At 37.8% G+C, this 23362-nt stretch overlaps 1 protein-coding gene across 11 annotated transcripts in view; it reads left to right on the forward strand.

Annotated features, from left to right (window-relative positions):
- Window positions 1-23362, forward strand: part of TENM2 (teneurin transmembrane protein 2) — a 1203413-nt gene that overhangs the window by 260269 nt on the left and 919782 nt on the right. For all 11 annotated transcript variants that reach the window (XM_032403433.1, XM_032403432.1, XM_032403428.1 and 8 more), the window contains exon 3: window positions 21145-21444. In XM_032403433.1, the coding sequence (XP_032259324.1) occupies window positions 21219-21444 (226 nt within the window). In that variant the 5' untranslated portion in view covers window positions 21145-21218. The remainder of the gene's footprint in view (window positions 1-21144; window positions 21445-23362) is intronic.

Below are 23362 nucleotides of genomic sequence, written 5' to 3' on the forward strand. Positions count from 1 at the left end.
CTCTGGGAACCTTACTGAGTAAAATGCAAGGCTATAGGTTTCCTGAGTAATGTTATGTCTAATGTCTTTTACAGTCCAGTTATGACTTTGGGCAAATTGCATTCACTTCCCTCTTCCATTTTGTTTTAAGTACATGAACAAATTAATGTAGACTTGCTAGCATGTATGAGTACGTACTCTGCATTAGGCACTGTGTTAATGCATTGTAGAAAGGTCTCTCTTAAGTCTTTATAATGCTACCCAGTAAAGTGAGGATTATCATCCTCATTTCACAGAACAGTAAAGAGAGACTAAGACAGGCTGAGAATTTTGCTCAGGGGTCATGGATAACAAGGGGAATTCAAGCTGGAATTCAAACCCATGTGTGTGGAGTCAGAGACTGAACTCTTGCATATTACCCCAGGGGGAAATGAGCAGACTGAAGCAGAGAATTGAGTGTTTTCACGTCAGACGAGAATTCTGTAGATTCCACACCACCCACCCATTTTTACATATCCTACTTAGATTTTAAATATATTCTGGAAATTCCCCATATGCTAAAATAATAAATTTTCCATCAATCTTATATTACCAATTCTTGAATATTTCTTTAACACCCTTTTATGTGTCAGCCTTCACCATTCTGGTATCTGCTCTCCTGATTTATAAAACCTTCAGAAATGCTAGGGAATTCTGCTCCTTTTGCAGTGAAGAATAAAAAAATATTTTCTTAGTTCGTACTGCATATGTGGTGGTTGGGACTAGGTCAAACACAGAATTCCTGGTAGCCTGAGTGTCTATTTTAGATGCAAAATTGAAGGTCTCGTGTTCTCCCAAAGGCTTATTTTGCTGAAGGATTGGTCTGAAAATAAAGAGGCTGTGTTTTTATGTTTTAGATATGGTTATTTATTTTGCAGAGGAATGGAAAGATTGATATTTGGCTATAGGGCTAGCATGGAAATGTTAAACTTGTGAACTCGTGCTGCTGGCCCAGGGGACATGTTCTCTCCCACCTCCACCCACATCCTCAGCTTCCCTTTTTTTGTAAATCTTGATGTGGTAGACGAGATGGGGCATACTTGAAATAATCTGGCTGTGAGTGCATATGGAAATATATTCATGAGTGATTTAGGAAATGTGACAGTTGAGTAGTGTGTGTTTTTTTCCCTAAACTCTGGGCTGTTTTCCCATGGAGTGTGTGTCACATCCTCCAATTCCCCTGGCAGCTGCAAAGGAATACAAGCCTTCACCGGGGTCTTGGATAGGGAATTGCCACACTGCAGGATCTTCCTCATGACTGACGCAAGCAAGCACTAAGTCAAGATGTTTTTACCTATATGTTTCCTATATGTCTTCCCCTATTCCTATATCCCCCAGGCCATATATCTTTTCCATCTGAATATTATTTCTTTAGTAGTATATATATCACAAGCGTTTAAGGTTGTTAACATTTGCTTAGCAAGTGAAACTGGCAGACAGACTTGTTAGAATCATCAAATTGTACTTAGGCATCTAGATGCCCAAGATGTGTTCAGGGTCAGATAGTAAATGGGTTCCATAGCTTTTGCAGCCTAAGATTGTATTCTCTGAAACGGCTAACTCTTATGTGAGCCAAGTACAAAGGAAAATGGTAAACACTTCTTAAGAAGATGAAGACAGAGTATGGATAAACAAAGGGAAGAGTGGGCATGATGACCATTTTAAAGGGCTTTTGCTAGTAGGGTGCTAGCATATTGAGGATGCAGGGTGGGTTATGAAATTATCAGTAATTTTACTTGCTGTAAGTTCAGGTGAACTTCTTAAATTGAACTTTCTGGGTTCCAAATATGTGAAACTAACTCAAGGTGGTTTAAGCTGAAATGGGAGATTTACTCTAAAGGTATAGAGGTGTCTCTGTGAATCCAGCTGCAGATTTATACCCAGGCCTGGAAGATACTAGAACTAGGAATTGGAAAATTGTGTGTAGACTCTCCATCCTATATCTCCAATTGTGTAGACATATCCACCCTTCTTTATTCTTCTCTCACTCTTCTAATTGGCTTCTTCTGCATCTGCTTATGTCAATGAGTAGGGGTTTCTGATCTCACATTTTCCAAGTATGTACATTACAGGTCCAACTACCAGAAGATAGCCTGTTTTAATTAGTCTCTCCTCTACCTCCAAATATTTCTGTATTCCTGGAGAAGACACTTTATTCTGATTGGTCTAGCTTGGGTGATGTGGTCACTCTTGTTCCAGTCAAACTGCAGATATAGGGATTGTGTAACCTTTACAATATGGTCAATATGGTCTTTCTCATGGAACTGACATTGCAATGAACTTACATTAATGATCTGTGCTTGGGCCTGGCTCCCGAGGAGTGGGTGAGATTTTTGGAACAGTCCATCTCTTACTTGTTTTCTGTCCACTGCATTTGGCATAGTTCCAACTTTTTTGGAGGTACGTAGTAAGTGCTTGTTAAGTGAAAAGGCATAGAGACCGAATGAAGTTAAGTCCCAGTTATGGAATGTCTGACTCTTTTCCTACTTGAACCAATTGAGCCTCTCCTTTCAGCATCTCCTTATTACAACGATCATTTATCATGATTGTGAGATTGCAAATTGTCACTAATCATCTCAAGGAGAGGTGCCAAATTCCCCTGGAATGAATTTTAATTCACATTTAATTTTTTATCAAATCACATAAAAACACTTGGGTATAAGGGAAAGGGGGTTAACACAGAAAGAGAGGTCATGGAATTTAACCTTGATTAAGAGTTGGAAAATCATTCATTTATTTTCGAAGTGTCTTCTTACTGAAGATAAAATTTAATTTTCCAAAGTTTAGATAATAATGAGAGGTAGCTGTACATAGAGTACTTTCTAAGTTCTTGAAATTTGAGATCATTTTTCACATTGTAGAAACTTAACCTATTGTGAAACAGTAGTGGAATACACAGAAGAGAAGCAAAAGGGAGTGGCCTTTGTTGGGAAATCTGGATTTAAAGCCAGATATATGGATTCACATCCAGCCTCTACTGTTTTTATGTAATCTCAAGCCAAGTTTGTTATTTTATTCCTCATCTGTAAAATGAAGACACAGGTACCTGAATAAAATGGCTATTGTGTTGTTTGAAGACATAAGGGATATGATATCCCTCACATGGTACAGTCACTGGGACCTTTTCCTTCCTATAAATAAAGGGTTTCAGATATCCAGGTTCAGAGATGAATGATAATTTGGTATGGAACTCATGCTAAATCATAAAATGTGAATGTCTCATGAAACATGGTTCACCTTTTATAAGTAGGGGCAGTTTCATCCCATCTGCAGTCACTTCACCTGAGTTTTATAGGACACGTGTTGCTCTCTTTGTTCTTCCTGCAGTATATTTTGAGTTGCCTCTGCTCTCTGTCATCAACTGGTCCTGCCGGCCAAATCAACCTGTTTCTTTTTAAAATCCTGCTGTTTCCATAAAGTGTTATGAAGTTGTATTTGAGTTCCCACAGAAAATTGCACATCATCCTGCTGGTGAATCTGGGAAGGCATTTGATAGAATCTGCTGGCATTCGGTTCTGGTGTGTGCCTTTCTTTTGTTTGCACGTTCATGCTTGCTTTGGGTCCTTAGCTGTTGTTCCTGACAATCCTGACTGCTTAGGGTTTCTCATCAGCTCTACTGAGGACCATTACTAACTTGTCAAGCATGGGCTTCTTTACCATTTCCAGGATTAAAGAGTGTATGTCTTCCTAGGGGTTTCGATGACTTCTTTGTGCCTTTCTTCTTTCCCCCACAAGAGTGACCCTCCATTTTTGTAATCAAAGGCCTGGAAGAAGCTAGATTCACTTTCCAGGCAGTTGTACTAGAACACAAGCATTTTATAACACAAGGGATGTTGGTAATTGCTTTGGGAGGGAACATTCCTCTCTCAAAAATCAGACAGTACCTCTATATTTTAGGCAGTTCATCACAGCTGTCTCCTGCAGAGGATTTTATCTGCGTGTATGGAAGAGTTTACACTGTTGTAGCATTTGATACTGTATTAGACAAACAGAGGGTAGTAGGCAAATGTGAGAGACTTCCATCTCCTTGAACCTCTGAGTGATTACACCATTATGTTTCTGGTGAATGGCAGTGCTAATGGCTGTAAAAATATAATAGTATACCTTGAGGGATCATTAGGAAATGCAGGAATGCAAGTACATAATTTTGAGATTGATGTTATTGAGTTATTTTTAAATTTGCACAAAATTTTGTATCGGGTTCTGCATTTTCTAATCTTCTCTATCAAATCACCTATTGATTTATAAGCAAACTATAATAGTAAGCAGGGGCTACAAAGAGTCCTTTTAATAAAGGTGTGTATAAATGAACTCTTAAGCTATTACCCAAATTCTTGCTCTTTACTTCTTGATAAATACCCTTTTCAAGCTAGAATGAATATGAGCTTCTTTTGGGAGTTTGTGTTCTTCTGGATCTTGGAACTTGAACTATCAACATTTTTGGTCATTTGGTAAATTGATTATCATCTTCTGTCTCATACGTGCGGAATAAGGGAAACCTATAAAACAAAAGAAAGAGTGACATAAGAAAATACTTTGATATCATCATTGGTGCTTCTTATATTCGCTGACAAATCTAAATGCCAGAAAATAATTGGCAAAGTAATAATTAGCCAGAGCAGTCAAACAAGAGCTAAACACATATTAGGCAAAAAGGTCAAATTTCAAACTATTGTCACGAGAGCAGTTAACTACAAGTCTATCATCTCAAGAGATGCCCAGCTTTGGCTTGTAGCCTAAGACACTGTATCAATTTCAAATCAGCAGCCTCCTAAATAAAAGCAATTTTCTCTAGTTATATTGTAGTAGTTATTGCTGCCACACCAGAAATGTCTTGTTTATGTTATTTCCATATTGTCAGAAAGTTTCTGGTCAGGAATTCTGGGAGATCCTTGGTGAAACTTGGTTAGTTTGAAGCTAATAATTAGTCAGAATCCCAAACTTCTTTTTTTTGGTCACTCCCTGTTTACCTATAGCAAGGGCTGTCTTATTGTGGTCTAATGGTCAAACCAGGCTCTCTAGATGTTTTTGGAAATAAAGTTTTATTGGAGCACAGACACCCATTCATTTAAGCATTTTATATGACTGCTTTCGTGCTGCAGTGGTAGTGACTAGTTGTGACAGACCCCAGATGTGGAGAAAATCTACTGTCTTGATCTTTATAGAAAATGTTGGTTGACTCCTGACATATAGTCGTGCTAGGCCTCTGCACATACTTTCCAAAACAGAAAGATGTTTTAAAGGTAGGCCGTCAATTCTGACTTCTTGTCATAAGAGGGGCTAGTTCCTATTCTTTGAGTACTACTTTAAAATTTCCAAAGCAGTAAGCAATATTTATATTTTGCTTCCTAAAGGAAGTAGGGGCTATCTTGAAAGAGAACACTTATATTGTATTTGTTTGACAAAGCAGAAGGGACTATGTCACAAAATTTGTATGAAAATTCTTATGTAAATCGTGCAAATTAACAATAGACTTGAAAAATATGTGCAGAACAGTTAAACACTAAGAAAGACCAAAATGGCCTAAGCCCTTTTAAACATTTATCCTGGGGCACCTGGGGGGCTCAGTCGCTGGGCATCTGCCTTCGGCTCAGGGCATGATCTCAGGGCCCTGGGATCAAGCCCCACATTGGGCTCCCTGCTCAGCAGGAAACCTGCTTCTCCCTCTCCCACTCTCCCTGCTTGTGTTCCCTCTCTCGCTGTCTCTCTCTCTCTGTCAAATAAATAAATAAAATCTTAATAAATAAATAAATAAATAAATAATAAACATTTATCCCACTTTTTTCTTCAGATGCCTCTATGTAAATGCATAGCTATTTTTAACAAAGCTTTATTGGGTGTTCTTTAACAGTGGGTCTCTTCCAGCTCCTGGAGATAGATTACTGGCAGGAGACAAGGTCCTTGCCCTCAAGGAGCATCGGATACAGAACCAAAATACTGCCCTTGTTCTCATCCCTTTCTGGATTTCATACCTCATTTCTCATACCATGTCTTCATTGAAGTAAGCCCTTAATGAATGCTGTCTGCTTTCTTATAGTAGTAAAATAAAAGAAAATTCTGACTCCATTCTCACACACACACGCTATCAAATTTATAACAGAAATGTTGAATGTAGGTTGTGCTGTGAATGCCCTCCCCCCCAATCTTTTTGGGTGAGGGCATGGGGCACAAAGGGTTAACAACACCCAGTTAGCATTCTACTCTGAAAGTCCCCAGAGGATAGCTGCATTCTCCACTCCCTCTCTGAATATGTCTCTTTTACATCCTTCCCCATATGATGTCTAGATTTCTCTGGGTCCAGTTCCTGCACTTACCTCCTCCCTTAAGACCTTCCCACATCTCTCTTTATTATGCAGAGTACTTTAGAGATATCCCAATTCCTCAAAGCCTCTATCTCTACATCCAACATCTGGCGGACCACAGTTTCCAGTTACCAGAATCTACTCTTCTGGCCAGCTAGCAAGTTCATTATAAACAATAAATCCTTTTTGTGCCATTTTCTCCTTATATGTATTATCATTTCTGTGATGAACTTAATATGGTCTATTTAAAATATGGGACAAAGTGTACCTGATTTGCTAAAGAATGGGGTGAGGTTAGATCATCTCAATTTCACATTTTCAGTGTCAGTGAACCTGTTTCATGCAGCCAAGGTTGAATGCTAAATGAGAATATTAGTATCTGTGTGGTCCATCCTCAGAAAGTGCTAACCCTAACAGATACTGTTTGGAATAGTGGTACTTAACGCATACTTTGGGGATCACTAAGTAACAGCTACTGTAATTTTTTAAAAAGATTTTATTTATTTGAGATAGAGAGAGGGCACGCGTGAATACACAATGGGGGGGGGCAGAGGGAGAAGAGAATCACAAGCAGACTACACGCTGAGCACAGAGCCCAACGTGGGGCTCAATCCCAGATCCCTGAGTTCAGGACCTGAGCTGAAACCAAGAGTTGGACATTCAACCAACTGAGCCACACAGGCACCTCCCCCCCAACTACTATAAATTTTAATGGCTAGAAGATATTGATGATTGATGGTAGTGATGAGAATGATGGTGATGGTGGTGAAGTCTGTCACAATTTCAACATCTATCATTAGGATATTCACATGTGCCAATTTGACATTCTCACATTAACACTTCAGAGTAGGCATCTTATTTTCATTGTCCAGATGTGGAAACTGAGGTCTCTCCCTCTCATCTTTCATGAGATTTCTCATGATGTCTTTCTCCTTTGTTTCCATTGTTCATGACATATAAGAGGTGTTTACATGTACTGGTCAACTGACCAGATGTTTTAATTATTTTTTAAAGATGTATTTATTTATTTGAGAAAGAGCGTGAGCAAGGGGAGGGGCAGAAGAAGAGGGAGAGAGAAACTCAAGCAGACGCCCTACCACCAAGCACCGAGCTTGATCTCACGATGCTGAGATCATGACTGGAGCCTGAGATCATAACCTGAGCTGAAATCAAGGGTCGGATGCTTAACTGACTGAGTCACCCCAGCAGCCCAGATGTTTTTCTTATTGGATACATCAGGATTGTGATGCGGTTAGTGACTTTCATGACACAGTTCCATTGGGTTCTCAGACAACTACAAGTGCAATGTTCAAAAGGGACATGGCAGAACATTTTAAGACTGCCCTTTCCTCTGAGTTACTATTTTTGTAATGAAGGTAAGCCTCAGAGTCAGATAGCTCTCAGTCCCCATCTCAGCATGAACACCTATTAGGTATATGGAGTTAGCAAGTCACTTAACCTCTTAGAGTATCCATTTCCCCTTCTGTGAAACATACATAAAACAAAACAAAACAACAACAACAACAAAAACTATGTTGCAGGATTGTATAATTAGTGATAACTTACATAAAAAGCCTAACTCAAGGCCTAGCACTTTCTAGTCATTCATTAAATAAGAGCTTGATTGGACAATGATTTTGCCTTTGGTGTTTTGCCTAGAAACCTGGGGTCCAACATCTTTTGCACCCTTTGATGATCTAGTGCTGCTTTCAGTCTCATGTATGAAGAGGACACACTCAGCAGGATGAGAAGTTCTTTTCTTCATCAGGTTTGAGGCTGCAGGCTCCTGTGTCCGCTCTGCTGCCTCCCTGAGCTCTGCATGGTCGGGAGGCGTGGAGGGGAGGGACTGTCCTTCCGGTTACGGTAACTTAGCCAGCGCCTAAGGTACAGCCATCTGTTCGACTTCTGATCTCAGGAGTCACGTAGGAGAATGGGCAGAGAGCAGAGGGGTCTGTGTGGGGGGGCGGTGGAGCTGAGGAGGCAAAGACTTCGCTAAACTTCCACATTTCACATTGAAATTTTAGCAGGAGGTGTAACCATGCTGACTTTCTTGAATGTTAAACAGTTTGGACCGGAGCGGGGGTGGAGGCACAGAATTGGATTAAATACCAATCTGACATAGACTTTGGATTTTTCATTGCTATTCAAATAAGAATATACACAACATGTAAGCTTGTGCTATGATGGCAGATCTCTAGACTTGTAAGGGTGCATTTTTGCCCCTTCGTGGTTTTTGTTCATGGGGACTGCTAACACACAGACTATCTTTGCATTTCACAATTTATAAAATTCATAGAGAGCAGATCTTGGTACTGCTCTCACCATTTCCTGTGCACATGGTTCCAGGGACCCTAACAGATCCTCAAAGGCAGCAACATGTAGCTCTGAAGCTAGAGAGCAAAATACAGTTGTGAATTTGCTTATCCTTTCTTGCTCTGGACGTTAACCAGAGTTGGCTTTTTATCCCCAGACATATCAGTATAACGGCACAGGGGAACAGAAAGCAAATTGCCTTTGACCTCTTATTTACTAGTGCATTAAATTACTAGGGCACTGTCTTCCACTTTTGTATATTTTAAACCAGATTTTCTGTGGTCCACCCAGAGGTCACAGGGATATTCTGTCTCTAAATATGTTGGAGTATATCTATGTTCAGACGTTCTTAAATGTTTGTAGGAGCAGAGACTGTATAAATCTTTTAGTACGTACTCCAGTATTCACACTCTGTCTGTGGGAGCCCTATTTCAGGGTAGGGGTGCAGGCAAGTGAGTGGGGCTCCAACTCCCTCCCCTATCTCAGCCTCTTTTATATGTGAGGTTCTATATTATATTTCATTTGGTGCTTTAAAGATTTTTTATAAATAAATAAATAAATAAATAAATAAACAAGGTTTTAAAATAAACCACTTTCATAGAGGAGTTCTAATACACAGGAAAGTAATCTGTGAATGCACTGTTTTTAGGTTGACTTAGCATTTCTGCTTTCTGTAATGGACAAAACTTGCAGAGGAGTTAAAGATAAAGGGATCATGCATTATCCATTACATCTTTTTAAACATAGAAACATGGCTCCTGCAATATTTAAGAAACAAGTAGGCAATCCAATTAACATGTTATCGGAAGGAAGAAAGATATTCTACAGGAGCTTTCTGATTGAGCTTTTAAAAAATGTATTTTTTAACTACAAACATGCTCCCGTAATGAAACTTTTTATTGGATTTCTAAAATATCTGTGACACCAGCTTAATTAGGAAACAAGACTATTTGATGTTCATGTACAGACTCCCCACTCCCTACTGGACAAATATATTCAGTGATGTATCATAATTTGAAATGAGAAAGAGAGGTGGTCACATTAATCTATATCAGAATTGACAAAGTCCCAGATCATGTGGACATTTGGAAATGGTTGATTTTCCTGGTACCACACCTCTCGAAGATCTGCAGTCGATTTATGAGACACACATATTCAAGCACAGTGAAACAATGCCTAGGGTGTGATCAAAGATCAATGATGATGAGGGTGAGGCAAGTTTAATCAACTGCCTGCAATATTAGTTGTAACAGGGAAAGAGTAGCTCTCCATTGGGCGTCCCTAAAATTCACCTATGTATCATTCATGCACGCATTCACATACATACGCCGGTGCACTCACAAATACAATAACACACACACATCTCAAATGGTCTGTCAGTGATTAACAAGTCAGCCTCCTTAAGTAGTAGGATAATCTGAAAAGTTAACAGTGAACAGTGTTACAGCTCATAGGATTAGTTAATTAGACAAAGGCTTGCAGGCAAGATCTCTGTAGTCTGTTCTGCTAAAGTGATGGAACCCACTTAGGCAACTGATGAAAAAAGCAGTGTGAACACTGTTCAAGGGAGGAAATGTGGAATGTAACAGAATAAAGCCTCAGCATAGCAGTAACGAGCTGGCAAAGGCATTGCCATCCAATGATTGCCATTTGTCAGCGCCGGAAAAAGCAGAGGCTTGGGGAAAAGATTTATAATTTTGGTTACCATCTTTTCTACTGCTTCAAGGCAATTTTAATTACTTTTTAAAATCAGTCTCTAAACTTGCATTTCCCCACATGAATTGTTGACCTTCACTTTCAAAGACGACTATGCAAAGAGTGCTTGTCCATAATAGGAAATACATGCATTTTATTAGATAAAGGATGGATATTTAGCCAGATTTGGATTAAAGCCGATATTCTATTACTTTAGAATTGTCTTAAGAAGAAAAATATGTTGGCAAATGCTACTTCTTATAGTGTAACTGGCTCTTTGTGATCCTTCCCAGTGGCTACAACAATGTTTCTTTTTTCTTTACACTAAAAGTCATAAACATAATGACCTGCATTTTCCAGGAAGGGGGTTCAAATAAGGGAAGTGGACTGGTGATAAAATTAAAAGGATAGTAAAATGATAATAATAATAGTAATAATAATGCTAGTAATACTAACAATGAGTAATCTCACAGATTAGGTATTTGTTTTCATGATGGACTTTGAGCCCAAGTTTTCTGGATTGCCTGATTAAAATTTAAGAAATTAGGCTTTTTACTTCGATGTAACTGAGAATCAGGTTGCAATTTGAAGTAGTACAGAGACATCCCATAGTACCCTTTAGTCGATTTCCAACAATGGCAACATCTTCCAAACTGTAGTAAAATATCACAACCAGGATACTGACATTGATAAAGCCAAGATACAGAATATTTCCATCACCACACGATTCCTGATGTTGTCCATTTATAGCCATACTCACTTCCCTCACACCCTCATACCCTCTTTAATCCTGAAAACCATTAATCTCTTCTCATTTCTCTAATTTTGTCATTTCAAGGATATTATAGTATCCCAAGTAACCTTTGGGATTGGCTTTTTCACTCAGCATTGTTCTCTGGAGATTCACCCTGGTTTTTTTGTATATCATTAGTCCATTCCTTTTTATTGCAGAGCAGTATTTCATATCATGGGTATACTATGTTTGTTTAACCAGTCTCCCATTAAAGGACATCTGGGTCATTTCCAGTTTGAGACTGTTATGAATAAACATTCTTCCATAAACATTTGTGTACAGGTTTTTGTGAGAACACAGATTTTTATTTCTCTGCAATAAATGCCCAGCAGGGCAGTTGCTGGGTTCTATGGAAGTTGCACATTCAATGTTTTTTAAAAACCATATTTTTCCAAAGAAGACATATAGGCAAGTGAAAAAATACTCAACATCACTAACCATCAGAGAAATGCAAATCAAAACCACAATCAGGGGTGCCTGGGTGGCTCAGTGGGTTAAATGTCTGACTCTTGATTTCAGCTTAGATCATGATCATGAGATTGAGTCCCTCATCAGGCTCTGCCCTGAGATTCTCTTTCTCCCTCTGCCCATCCCTCCCCTCCCTTGCATGCCCTCTCTCTCTCTCTCTCTCTAAAAAACACAAACAGAAACAAACAAACAAAACCCCAAGATCAGATATCATCTCACACTGATCAGAATGACTAATCAAAAAGACAAGAAGTAACAAGTGTTGGCAAGGACATGGAGAAAAGAGAACACCCATGCACTGTCGGAGGGAATGTGTATCAGTGCATCTACTACAGAAAACAGTATGAAGTATCCTCAAAAAATTACAAAAATAGAACTACCATACAATCTGGCAGTTCCACTTCTAAATATTTATCCCCTCCCCAGAATGAAAACACTAATTCAAAAAGAGCCATGCACCCCTTTGTTCATCACAGCATTGTATACAATAGCCAAGATATGGAAGCAAACTAAATGTCCATCAGTTGGTGAATGGATGAAGATGTGATATACATACACATTGGAACATTACTGAGCCATTTGCAATAACATGGAAGGACCAAAGGGTATTATACTAAGTGAAATAGGTCAGACAGAGAAAGACAATGCCATATGACTTCACTATATGTGGAATCTAACAAACAAAACAAACAAAACAGAAACAAGTCATAAGGAACAAACTCATGGTTACCAGAGGAGAGGTGGGTAGGGGGACAGACAAAATAGAAAAATAAACGAATTGCTAAACTGGTTTCCAGAGTGACTTTGCCATTTTATATCAGGGCAGCAGTGCATGAGTGATCGAATTTTTCCACATCCTTGTCAGTAAGTCATCTTGTCACTGTTTTACTTTTTCTTTATTTTTTTTTAAATTTTTTAACCATTCTGACAAGTCTGTAGTAGTATCTCATTGTGATTTTAATTTGCATTTCTCTAATGGCTAATGATGTTGAATGTGTTTATTTATCATTCATATGTCCTATTTAGTGAAATGTTATTTCTTGTCTTTTGCCAATTTTCTAATTGGATTGTTTGATTTTTTTTAATAGTTTAATTTTGAGAAATAATTACATATTCTCAATACTTACCCTTTATCAGATATATGGTTTGTGAGTAGGTTCTCTTAGTCTGTAGATTGTCTTTTCATGCTCTTAACAGGATCTTTTTCAGAGTAAGTTTAATTTGGGGGTTTGTTTTTGTTTTTTTTTTTTAAAGATTTTATTTATTTGACAGAGAGATACACAGTGAGAGAGGGAACACAAGCTAGGGGAGTGGGAGAGGGAGAAGCAGGCTTCCCGCGGAGCAGGGAGCCTGATGCGGGGCTCGATCCCAGGACTCTGGGATCATGACCTGAGCCAAAGGCAGATGCTTAACAACTGAGCCACCCAGGTGCCCCCAGAGCAAGTTTAATTTTGATGAAGTTCAATTTATTAATTTTTCATTTTATAGATAATGCATTTGGTGTCAAGTCTAAAGATTTCCTCCTTTCTACTCTCCAAGTTTTATAGTTTTTTCTAAACCTTTTCTAAAACTTTTATGCTTTATATCTAAGTCACCAAATCCATTTTTAGTAATTTTTGTATTAGTAGGAAAAAAAGTCAATTTTCTTTTTTATTTATTTGTTATTGTTTTGGGTTTTTTTTTTTTTTTTTGCTTATTGATGTCCAACTATTTCAGCACTATTTGTTGAAAATGCTACCTTACCTCTGTTGAATTGCTTTTGCATTTTTAAAAAGAAATCAGTTCAGCATATTATTGGTGGGTGTGTACCCAAGTTCGCTATGGTATTCTCTTTAATTTATGTGTTTGTTCCTCTGCCAGTAACACACAGGATTGATTACTGCAGCTATAGAAGTCTTAAATTTGGGTAGACTGATTCCTCCAACTTTCTTCTTATTAAAAAAAAAAAGTTTTGGCTATTCTAGTTCCTCTGCCTTCCTGTATAAACTTTAGAATAATCTTGTCTATATAAAAATTTTTGCTGGGATTTGATAGGAACTTCATTCAATTTATATGTCAATTTGGGAAGAATTGATTTTTTTTTCTATATTGATTCTTCCAATCCATGAACATATGTCTCTCCATTTATTTAGATCTTTAATTTCTTTCATCAGTGTTGTGCCATTTTCACCATATAATTTTTGTACATGTGTTGTTAGACATATCTAAGTATTACTCTCTTTTTTAAAGAAATACTGTAAATAGTGTTGTACTTTGCATTCTGGTGTCCATGTGTTCATTGCTAGTATATTGAAATGCAGTTCATTTTTTTATTATAGTACATATAGTACATCATTAGTTTTTGATGTAGTGTTCAAGGATTCATTAGTTGCATATAACACCCAGTGCTCATCATAACACGTGCAATTCATTTTTCTTTCTGCGTGTTTATCTTGTATCCTATGAGCTCACTAAGTTTATTTATTCTAGAAGTTTTCTTGGGATTTTCTGCATAGAAAACCATGCTATTTATAAACAGGGACAGTTTTATGTCTTCTTTCTGCTCTTTAATTTCCCTTTCCTATGTCATTGCACTGGCTAGAGGTTCCAGTTTTGAATAAGAGTGAGGACAGCAGACATCCTTGCCTTGTTCTCATTCATAAGGAAATGACTTTAGTTTTTCACCATTAGTGTAATATTAGCTGTAGTTTTTATGTTGTTAACCCATTACCAAGTTGAAGAAATTTTCTCTATCCCTACTTTTCTGAGAGTTTTTATCATGAGTAGATGTGGGTTTTTGCCAAATCTTTTTTTCTACATTCATTGATATTATTGTGTGATTTTTCTTTTTTAGCCTGTTAATATGGTGGATTACATTGATTGATTTTAGAATGCTGAGCCATCCTTGCACCCCCAGAATAAACCCTATTTTGTTATGGTATATAATATTTTTATATATAGCTGAGTTTTATTTGCTAATGTAAGGATATTTGCATCTGTATTAATGGGGAAATATTGGTCTTCAGGTTCGTTTGTGTTTATTTAGTTGTTTTTATTTTTTGGTATTGACTTTGTCTGGTTTGGCTAACAGGGTAATAGTAGCTTCATGAACTGAATTGTCAAATGTTCCTTCCCCTTTATTTTCTGGAAAAGATTTTATAAAACTGGCATTAATTCTTCTTTAAACATTCGATAGGATACTCCAGTGAAATCATCTGGGCCTGGAGATTTTGTGTGTGTGTGAGTTTTAAAATTACAAATTAAATTTCTTTAATAGTTACAGGGTTATTCAAATGATCTATTTCATATTGGGTGAGTTGTGATACTCAGCTGTTTGAGAAGCTGATCCATTTCATCTTAGTTGTCAAATTTATTTTTGTAGATTTCTTTGTGGTATTCTTTAACAGTCTTGTTCATGCCATCAGGGTCTCTAGTGATCTCCCATTTGATTCCTGATATTGGTAATTTGTGCCTTCTTTTTTTTCCTTTGTCAAGCTTGCAAGAAGTTTGTCAATTTTATTGATATTTTCAAAGATAAAACCTGTTTCATTGCTTTTCTGTGTTATTTTTCTGTTTTCAGTTCCATTAAATTTGGTCCTTTATTATTTCCTTCCTTCTTACTTTGGGTTTTTTTTTTTTTTTTCTTTAGATTCTTGACATGGAAGCTTAGATTATTGATTTGAGGCTTTTCCTATTTTCCAATGGATGTTTTTAGTTCTGTAAATTTCCCTCTCGGCACTGCTTTTGCAGTTTCTCACAAATTTTGGTATCTTATATTTTCATTTTCCTACATTTTAATGTATCTTTTGATCTCGCTTGAGATCCTTCTTTTACTCATGAATTTTTTAGGAAAGTGTTGTTTAGTTTTCAAGTATTTACAGATTTTCTTCTTATCTTTCTGTTATTGATTCAGGTTTGATTCCAATATGCTAAGAGAACATACTCTGTATGATATCAATTCTTTTAAAATTTTTAATTTTTGTTTTGTGGCACAGGCTGTGTTCCCTCTTGATATATGTTCCGTGGATACCGAAAAAGAGTATATAATCTGCTATTGTTGGGAGGGATATTCTATACATTTTGAATAGACCCTGTTGATTGATGGTGTTTTAGGGATTCTTCTATATCCTTCTTTATTTTCTATCTAGTTGCATTATCAGTCAGTGGGATTCCAGTGTTGAAATCTCCAACTGTAATTGTGGATTTGTTTATTTTATTTTTTTTAGTTCTATCATTTTTTTATTTCACATATTTACAGGTCTTTTTTTGGTGCATACCTATTTAAAGTTGCTATTTCTTCTTGGAGGATTTATTCTTACATCACTCTATAATTTCCTTCTCTGGAAATGTGTTGGTTTATTTCTGGGTTTTCTATTCTGTTTTATTGATCTATGTGTCTATTTTTTTATATTAAGTAACTTTTTTTTTTTTTTTTAAGAGCGAGAGCGTGCAAGAGAGAGCAGAGGGGAGAGGCAGAGGAAGAGGGAGAGAAAGAATCTTAAGCAGACTCCACGCCCACTCTGGAGTCTGATGTGGGGCTCTATCTCATGACCCTGAGATCATGATCTGAGCCAAAATCAAGAGTCAGATGCTTAACTGATTGAGCCACCCAGGCACCCCTCTATGTGTCTATTTTTGTGCTAGTACTGTACTGATAAATTATCTTAGTTTTTTCTTCTCTTAGATGCCATGTTTTCACCTTCATTCTATAAGGATATTTTTACTGGATGTTAGATTCTGGATTGAAACTTCTTTTTTTTTCAGCATTTGAAAAAAATCGTGCAATTTCTTTCTGACTTTCATGGTTTCTGATGAGAAATCCATTTTCATTTAAATTGTTTTCCTCTGTAGGTAAGATATTATTTTTCTTTCACTGCTTGCAAAATTTTCTTTGTCTTAACTTTTCAGAAGTTTGACTGTATGTCCTGATATGGATAAATTTGGATTTATCCCACTTGGTGTTTGTTCAGCTTTATGTCTTTTGCAAATTTGGATGCATTCAGCTGCTTCTCAGCCCTCTCTCTTTCTTCTTTCATTCTGAGACTCTGACAACCCTAGGTCTTTTGTTACCATTCTACAGGTCCCTGAGGCTCTTTGCATTTTTTTCCTAGGCTATTTTTTTTTAATCTGTTGTATAGTTTGAGTAATTTCTATTTAATTTTCAAGCTCCCTTATTCTTTACTCCTTCTATTCTGCTCTTGAGCCCATCTATTGAGTTTTTCACTTTAGTTATTTCATTTTTCTGTTCTAAAAACTTCCATCAGAGTCCTCTTTATATCTTTTTATTCATTTGCTGAGACTTCTTATCTTTTTTATGAGTCTCTAGTTTTTCATTTGTTTTAGGTGTGACCATAATTGCTCATTGAGGAGTTTTATGATGGCTGTTTTAAAGTCTATGTCAGATAATTCCAACATCTTGTCTTCTAAGTGTTGGCATATATTGATTGTTTTTGTTTTGTTTTTTTTTTTCCCTTCAGTTTGAGATCTTCCTAGTTCTTGGTATGACAGGTTGTTTGTTGTTGTTGTTGTTGTTATTGTTGTTGTTGTTGAAATCGAGACATTTTGGGTATTATGTTATGAGATTCTACGTCTTACTTAAGTTTTCTGTTTTAATTAGTTTCCTCTGACACTGCTCTGTCAGAAGAGAAACCCCACCTCATTCCTGCTAGATTGGAATAAAAGTCCTGGTTCCCCACTCAGTCTCTACCAATACCCTAAGGCAGGGATCTCCCTATTAGAAGCTGGTGGGTAGGGAGGAGGTGGGGGAGTTCTGGCTCCCCACTAGGCCTCCATTGATACTTCCCTTGGTGATTGGGATAGGAGCGCCTCATTACCTGTCATTACTCCCACTGATACCAATATCTAGTGACCCCGACAAACTACCAACAAGAGGCAGAAGGACTGGTTACCACTGGAGATGGTGAAAGTCCTAACTCCCCACTAGGCTTCCTCCTATACCACTCCAGGGGAGGAGAGTGGCATCTTACTACTACTCCATGGGAGTGGAAGGCCAGCCTTCCTATGAGGAGAGGATGGCTTCATTATTTTCTGGAAGGGATGAAAATCCTGGCTCCCTTCTTAGCCTTGTATGAAACCACTGTATGAGATTGGGAGGCCTTGTCACCTCAGCAGCTTGGAAATCTAGGCTCCCCACTTGGCTTTTGCTGGTGAAGGTGGGACTGGGACTACAGGTTTTTCCATGTTGTTTGGCTAGAGGGGAGTTGTCACTATCTAAACATTTTCTTTTTGTTATACTGCCTCTTTGTCCTTTGGCTAGGAGAAGCCTGCTTTTGTTGGGGCTTTTGTTGTCTGTGCCTATTGATGTTTCTGGGTTGCCAGGGCCTTTAGCTCCAAGTCTGAGATATATAGGGCAAAAAGAAATCTCAGGAATTTGCCACAGTATTGTTGCTTGGGTTCTAAAGGTCCTAGTTGGTCTGCCTTCTCTTTCCACCTATCGTATTTTTCTTATATTTGTTTTATATATAATATCCAGGGGTTTTAGTTGTACCTAGTGGGAGAAATAGGTGAAGTACGTTAATTACATCTTTCTGGAAGTGGAAATTTCTAGACTGCCCAAATGTTCATGATAAGCTGGAGATCCAGATTGTAATATAAATCCTCCTATTTTATCTTTTTTAATCTTGAAAATTAATTTTTAAATAACAGGCAGGCTAAGTTCAGAACGTCTTTTGGCCAACAATCTGTGTACTCTGCTCAGTTCCTTAAAAAATTAGCTTTCTCTGACTAAGATTTGTCATTTTTTTTACCTCATTATATATAAACATCTATCATTTGTCCAGAGATGACATTGCTGACAAACTTAACTATCAAGGGAATAGACAAAAAAGAGGAATTTAGCAAGAAAAGATCACTGGACAACCAAATTAGACGTCAAAATGTCCACCCACTATAGTTCTTGTACTTTATGAATAGGTAATAAGCCTTTAGGCCCCCACTTAAAACATGATTTTTTAAAAATATATGAAATAAAATCACATACCCACACACAGAAAGTCAACCCGCTTTCTAAAGCATGATACAAATTAAAGGAGATAGGATTTCATGAGTCAGGAACACTAAAAACATTAAAAAGTAAAAACTTACAGTGAATCAGGAGAGAGAAAAATTATAAAATTCACTCAAAGCACCCAACTTCCCAAAGAAACACTGTGGCTCTTCAGTGTTGGTGCACACACAATCTTAAATACCTTTAATAGGGGCTGAAGGTCTCTCTTTATCTGTGTGTAGTTCAATATTGATATTTATAATTAGAATTTTGAATTCTAGGGTTTTATATTATTGTTGCCATCCTCTGTGTTATGCATATCTGTAACTACTTAGCTAAGAAAAAAATTTTCAATTATTTTAGAGGAAAAAAACCTATTTCTTATAGATCTCTACCATGTATTAGACAACATATTAGGAGCTTTACCACCGTATCTGTTTTAATTTTTATAAAAACTTTATGAAGTAGATTCTGTTATGTTCCATATTCACTGGTTGAGAAATTAAATTTGAAAGTCCAGGACTAATTTTACAAAAGCTCTGGCTAATCAGTGGCCATGGTAAGGTTGGCATCCAATCAAGACTTAAGTGGTCATGCTCTTAACCAGCCTGTAATATGAATTCCAAAATGTTGAGATCACATGTTGTAAACTAGGGAAGGTGATTTTTGGCATCTAGAAATTGCATTAGTGTTAAGATACTTGGATCAGCTATACAGCCACAAAAACTTCCATGCCAACATTGAGTATTTGTGTCCTTCAAGCGGGTCCTGGGGTCTTGACTCGTAACTCGCAAAGATGCTTCTCAGCCTCCTGAGTCAGGAACTGTACGATCCAGGAAACTAAAGATTAGCTCTTTTATAAGTGATCGTGGCAGCAATACCACTGTGCTTGGTGTTCACAACAGGTGTACCCTCTTTTTAATTGTCAATTTTCAAACAAAATTGTCCATGATTATAAGCAGTATTTGATAAAGTATACAAATAATATAAATCAGGAGGATTCATGAGATCCAAAAGGGACGCTTAGTGTAAAAAAACAAGGGAAGGATAACTTGGCTTCTGCCATCTTGAGACAGATGCCATGCACATAGCTTTGCATACAGGCTAGTTCTTTGGTATAAATAGGCATCCCATTACAGTGTGGTAAATAGCCAAAGAAGAGCAGAGGAGTTCAAAACTACAGATCTGCTCACCAAATATTTTCTGACATATTGAGGAGGCAGTGAGCAACAGTAGACTGGAGAAAAATGATTACGCTCACTCTGAGTTGTATTTTCCATTTTAATTAAATTTCATATTTGTCCATTCTGTCCAGGCCCTGGCCCTATGGTCCGTGCTATTTTGCATGGCCAATGAAATCAGTAAGAGCCTATCATTTGAAACTTGGAGGCATCTAAGCGATTTTGTTGTATTTGCTAGGCAGAAGGCTAGTGTTTTCTGAGTGATGTTTGGCATACACTTTCAGGCTCAGGGTGTCAAGTGACAGACTGAGGGGTTCTCTGGTTGCCAGTTCATATGTTAAAGAGATTCCTTCCCATCAGTTTACCTCTTGCATTCATTTACTCTTCCCCATTTTTCTTTTCAGCAGCAGCTAGCCCAGCAATGAAGCCCAGCAGGCTTAGGTTGATGATCAGGTGGTTGTGCCAGTTAGACCTCTTGTGAGCAGGATCTCCTATTGGTAGATGACTAGGGAAGGGAGTGACCTGGTGTGTTCAAGACACAGATTTGCAAAGGAAAGAAAATTGATTAGGAGTTTGCTGAAGGTTCATTAAAAAAATCAGAGGAGCCGGGCACCTGGGTGGATCATTCAGTTAAGCGTCTGCCTTGGCTCAGGTCATGATCTGATGGTGCTGGGATTGAGCCCCATATTGGGCTCCCTGCTCAGTGGGGAGTCTGCTTCTCCCCCTCCCTTTGCCTCTCCCCAACTCATGCTCTCTTTCTCTTTCTCCCTCTCTCTCATTCTCATTCTCCTTCTCAAATAAATAAAATCTTAAAAAAAAAAAAAAAAGAAATCAGAGGAGGATTGTTTGCACGTCAAGAATGGCTTATATTACTATTCTTGAGACCCAGCTAGGCAATTTTATATTAGTCAGATGTGACTTGGTACCATTGCAGAGCTTCAGTAGCATATATGTATGCCACCATGTACTTTTCTTTTCTTTTTATTTATTTAATTTTGATATTTGCTTTACCCCAACCTCTCTATAGCAAAAAGAGAGTGCAATTAAAGATGGGTAATATCAGTTTTGCTTTGAGCCACTTCATAGTAAAATCTTGCATTACTGACAGACTTATGTCATCTGTGTACATATAGGAAAATCAAAAGATGAGTTATTTTAATACAATTTTTTTTCTCAAAATCTATTAACCAGCAAAAGAATTAATTTACTGTATCCAGTTGTTCTATTTAGGCTGATTGTTTAAGTATGCATTAAACATTTGGAAAAGAGATTGTACACTACTGACCAAATTCCCTTTTTATGTTTTTATCTCAGTCAGAGAATGAGTCAGAACTGAAGGCAGCATTTCTTATAATCACAGTCTTGTTCTTTTTCCTTTGATGTTTTCAGGTGGCAAAGTGACAAGCGCCAAAACTCAGGCCTCACTTTTCTGAAAGTATCGACCTTCTGTCAAACCCGGAATAATGGATGTGAAGGACAGGCGACACCGCTCTCTGACCAGGGGGCGGTGTGGCAAAGAGTGCCGCTACACGAGTTCCTCCCTGGACAGTGAAGACTGCCGCGTGCCCACGCAAAAGTCCTACAGCTCCAGTGAGACTCTGAAGGCCTATGACCATGACAGCAGGATGCACTATGGAAACCGAGTCACGGACCTCGTTCACCGGGAGTCAGATGAGTTTCCAAGACAAGGTAGGTAGAGCTGACCCTACTGACTTGCTCCGAGCCGCCTTACATTCTTGCACTGTTGCGTGTCAATCACTGAGGTTGGTAAAACTGGAAGCAAAGCTTGCTGGCATCATCTCTCCTTTAGAGTTTAGTTTAAGAGAACAATCCTTTTATCGACCCATAGCAGAATCCTGTGGGAATGACAGAAGAGCCTCTTTTGTCCTGGATGCTGAATTCCTTGACAATTTGGTGGTTGCTTTGGAGCCCCACAATGGTAGGTTTTGATAAATGTAACATATAGCAAACCTTTGGCTCTGTAAGGGGTATTCCTGAGACCATTATGAATCCCTGTCCTGAGGAACTCAAAACTATCTGTGGCTTTTAAACTGCTCGAATTTCTACTGTTTTACACATTGAGCTTCTCAGTTAGATTCTCTTTAAAAAAAATGCTATATTGATTAAAATCTATGTGAACCTCCCCTATCCTGTGTAATATATAATTTCTTTCCTTCTCAGATGTGGTGTCAATTTTGAGTTATGCATTTGTCTTTTGGTGTTTCAGAGCATAGGTGAACTGATGTATGTTATTACCCAATTCCACAGATATAATTCTCCCTGCTACTTTCACAAAAACTTATTTTTCTTTCAGTATTTTGATTTCTTTGGGGAGGAGGATATTTTTCTCAAGCACTAACAGTTGGCATTCTCTTCATATCCAATATCCATGAGGAAGTTTGTTATCGCTTGTCAAGGGTTGCTGTAAATGTATGGACATGTAGACTTAAAGCAAAAACAGTGCTGAGAGGCAGTATGGTGAGGTTGACTCATGAGTTCCATGTCTTGTCCTTTGTGGACCAGCCTTGCCATGTGTGATTTACAGGAACAGCTTAGCAAAATTACAAGTGAATGCACAAAACCACAGGCAGTGCATCAGCAAGGGTCACTCTGCCAAGATTCCAGGCCCTGCCTGCTAGGTTATTGCATCATTTGTTTATAACATTGATTCTTTATTTCTTGTTTCTTGTTCCTGTTCCTGAATATTGTAACTAATTCAATTCCTCATGCGATACTTTAGCTTGTGTCTTAGTTCTTTCTGGCTGCTATAACAAAATACCATAAACGGGTGGCTTATAAACAATAGAAATTTATTTCGTATAGTTCTGGAGGCTGGGAAGTCCAAGATAAATGTACTAGCAAATTTAGTGTCTGGTGAGAGCTAGCTTCCTGGTTTATTGACTGCTCTCTTTCCCTGTGTCCTCACATAGCTGAAGAGGGCAGGGGCGCTCTCCGGGTCGTCTTTTATAAGGGCATTAAACCCACTCATGAGGGTTCTACCCTCATGGCTCAATCACCTCCCAAAAGCCCCACCTCCAAATACCATTGGGGGTTAGGTTTCAATATAAGATTTTTTTGGTGGGGGGGATCACAAACATTCAGTTGATAGCTTGGAATTCCATTCCTGGTGAAAACACCACATATATGTATTCCCTCTCTATGTATATACACACATACACACACACACACAAATCTGTAATCCAGTGTTTGTTCTAAAAAACATGCTCTTGTATGCTCCCAGTTAACCTAGCTCCAGTTTTTATATTTAACAGAATATTTTTTAAAAAATCAGCAGAGAAACAGTCAAAATTATATTTCCACTGCAATTGTAGACCCTTGCAGGATACAATTTTTATTTAATCTACACTCTCCTTTTCTGAGTTATCTTCATATAAATAAAACACACTTCAAACAGGGGGAGGGTTGCTTGAAAATTGCTCTGTATCAAATGTCTTTGAGCTGTGAGTAACTTCAACAAATGTTTTACTTCACTAAGTTCTCTCCTGACCCCAAAGTGCATGAGTGGGAATTGGGGAAAAAAAATATGAAGAATCCCAGCTTAATTAATTAAGAGACTGTTTAAATTTCCAATATAAAGTATTAGGAC

Source organism: Phoca vitulina, unplaced genomic scaffold (assembly GCF_004348235.1).
Source record: "Phoca vitulina isolate PV1807 unplaced genomic scaffold, GSC_HSeal_1.0 scaffold6, whole genome shotgun sequence".
In the NCBI taxonomy this organism is placed as follows: domain Eukaryota; kingdom Metazoa; phylum Chordata; class Mammalia; order Carnivora; family Phocidae; genus Phoca; species Phoca vitulina.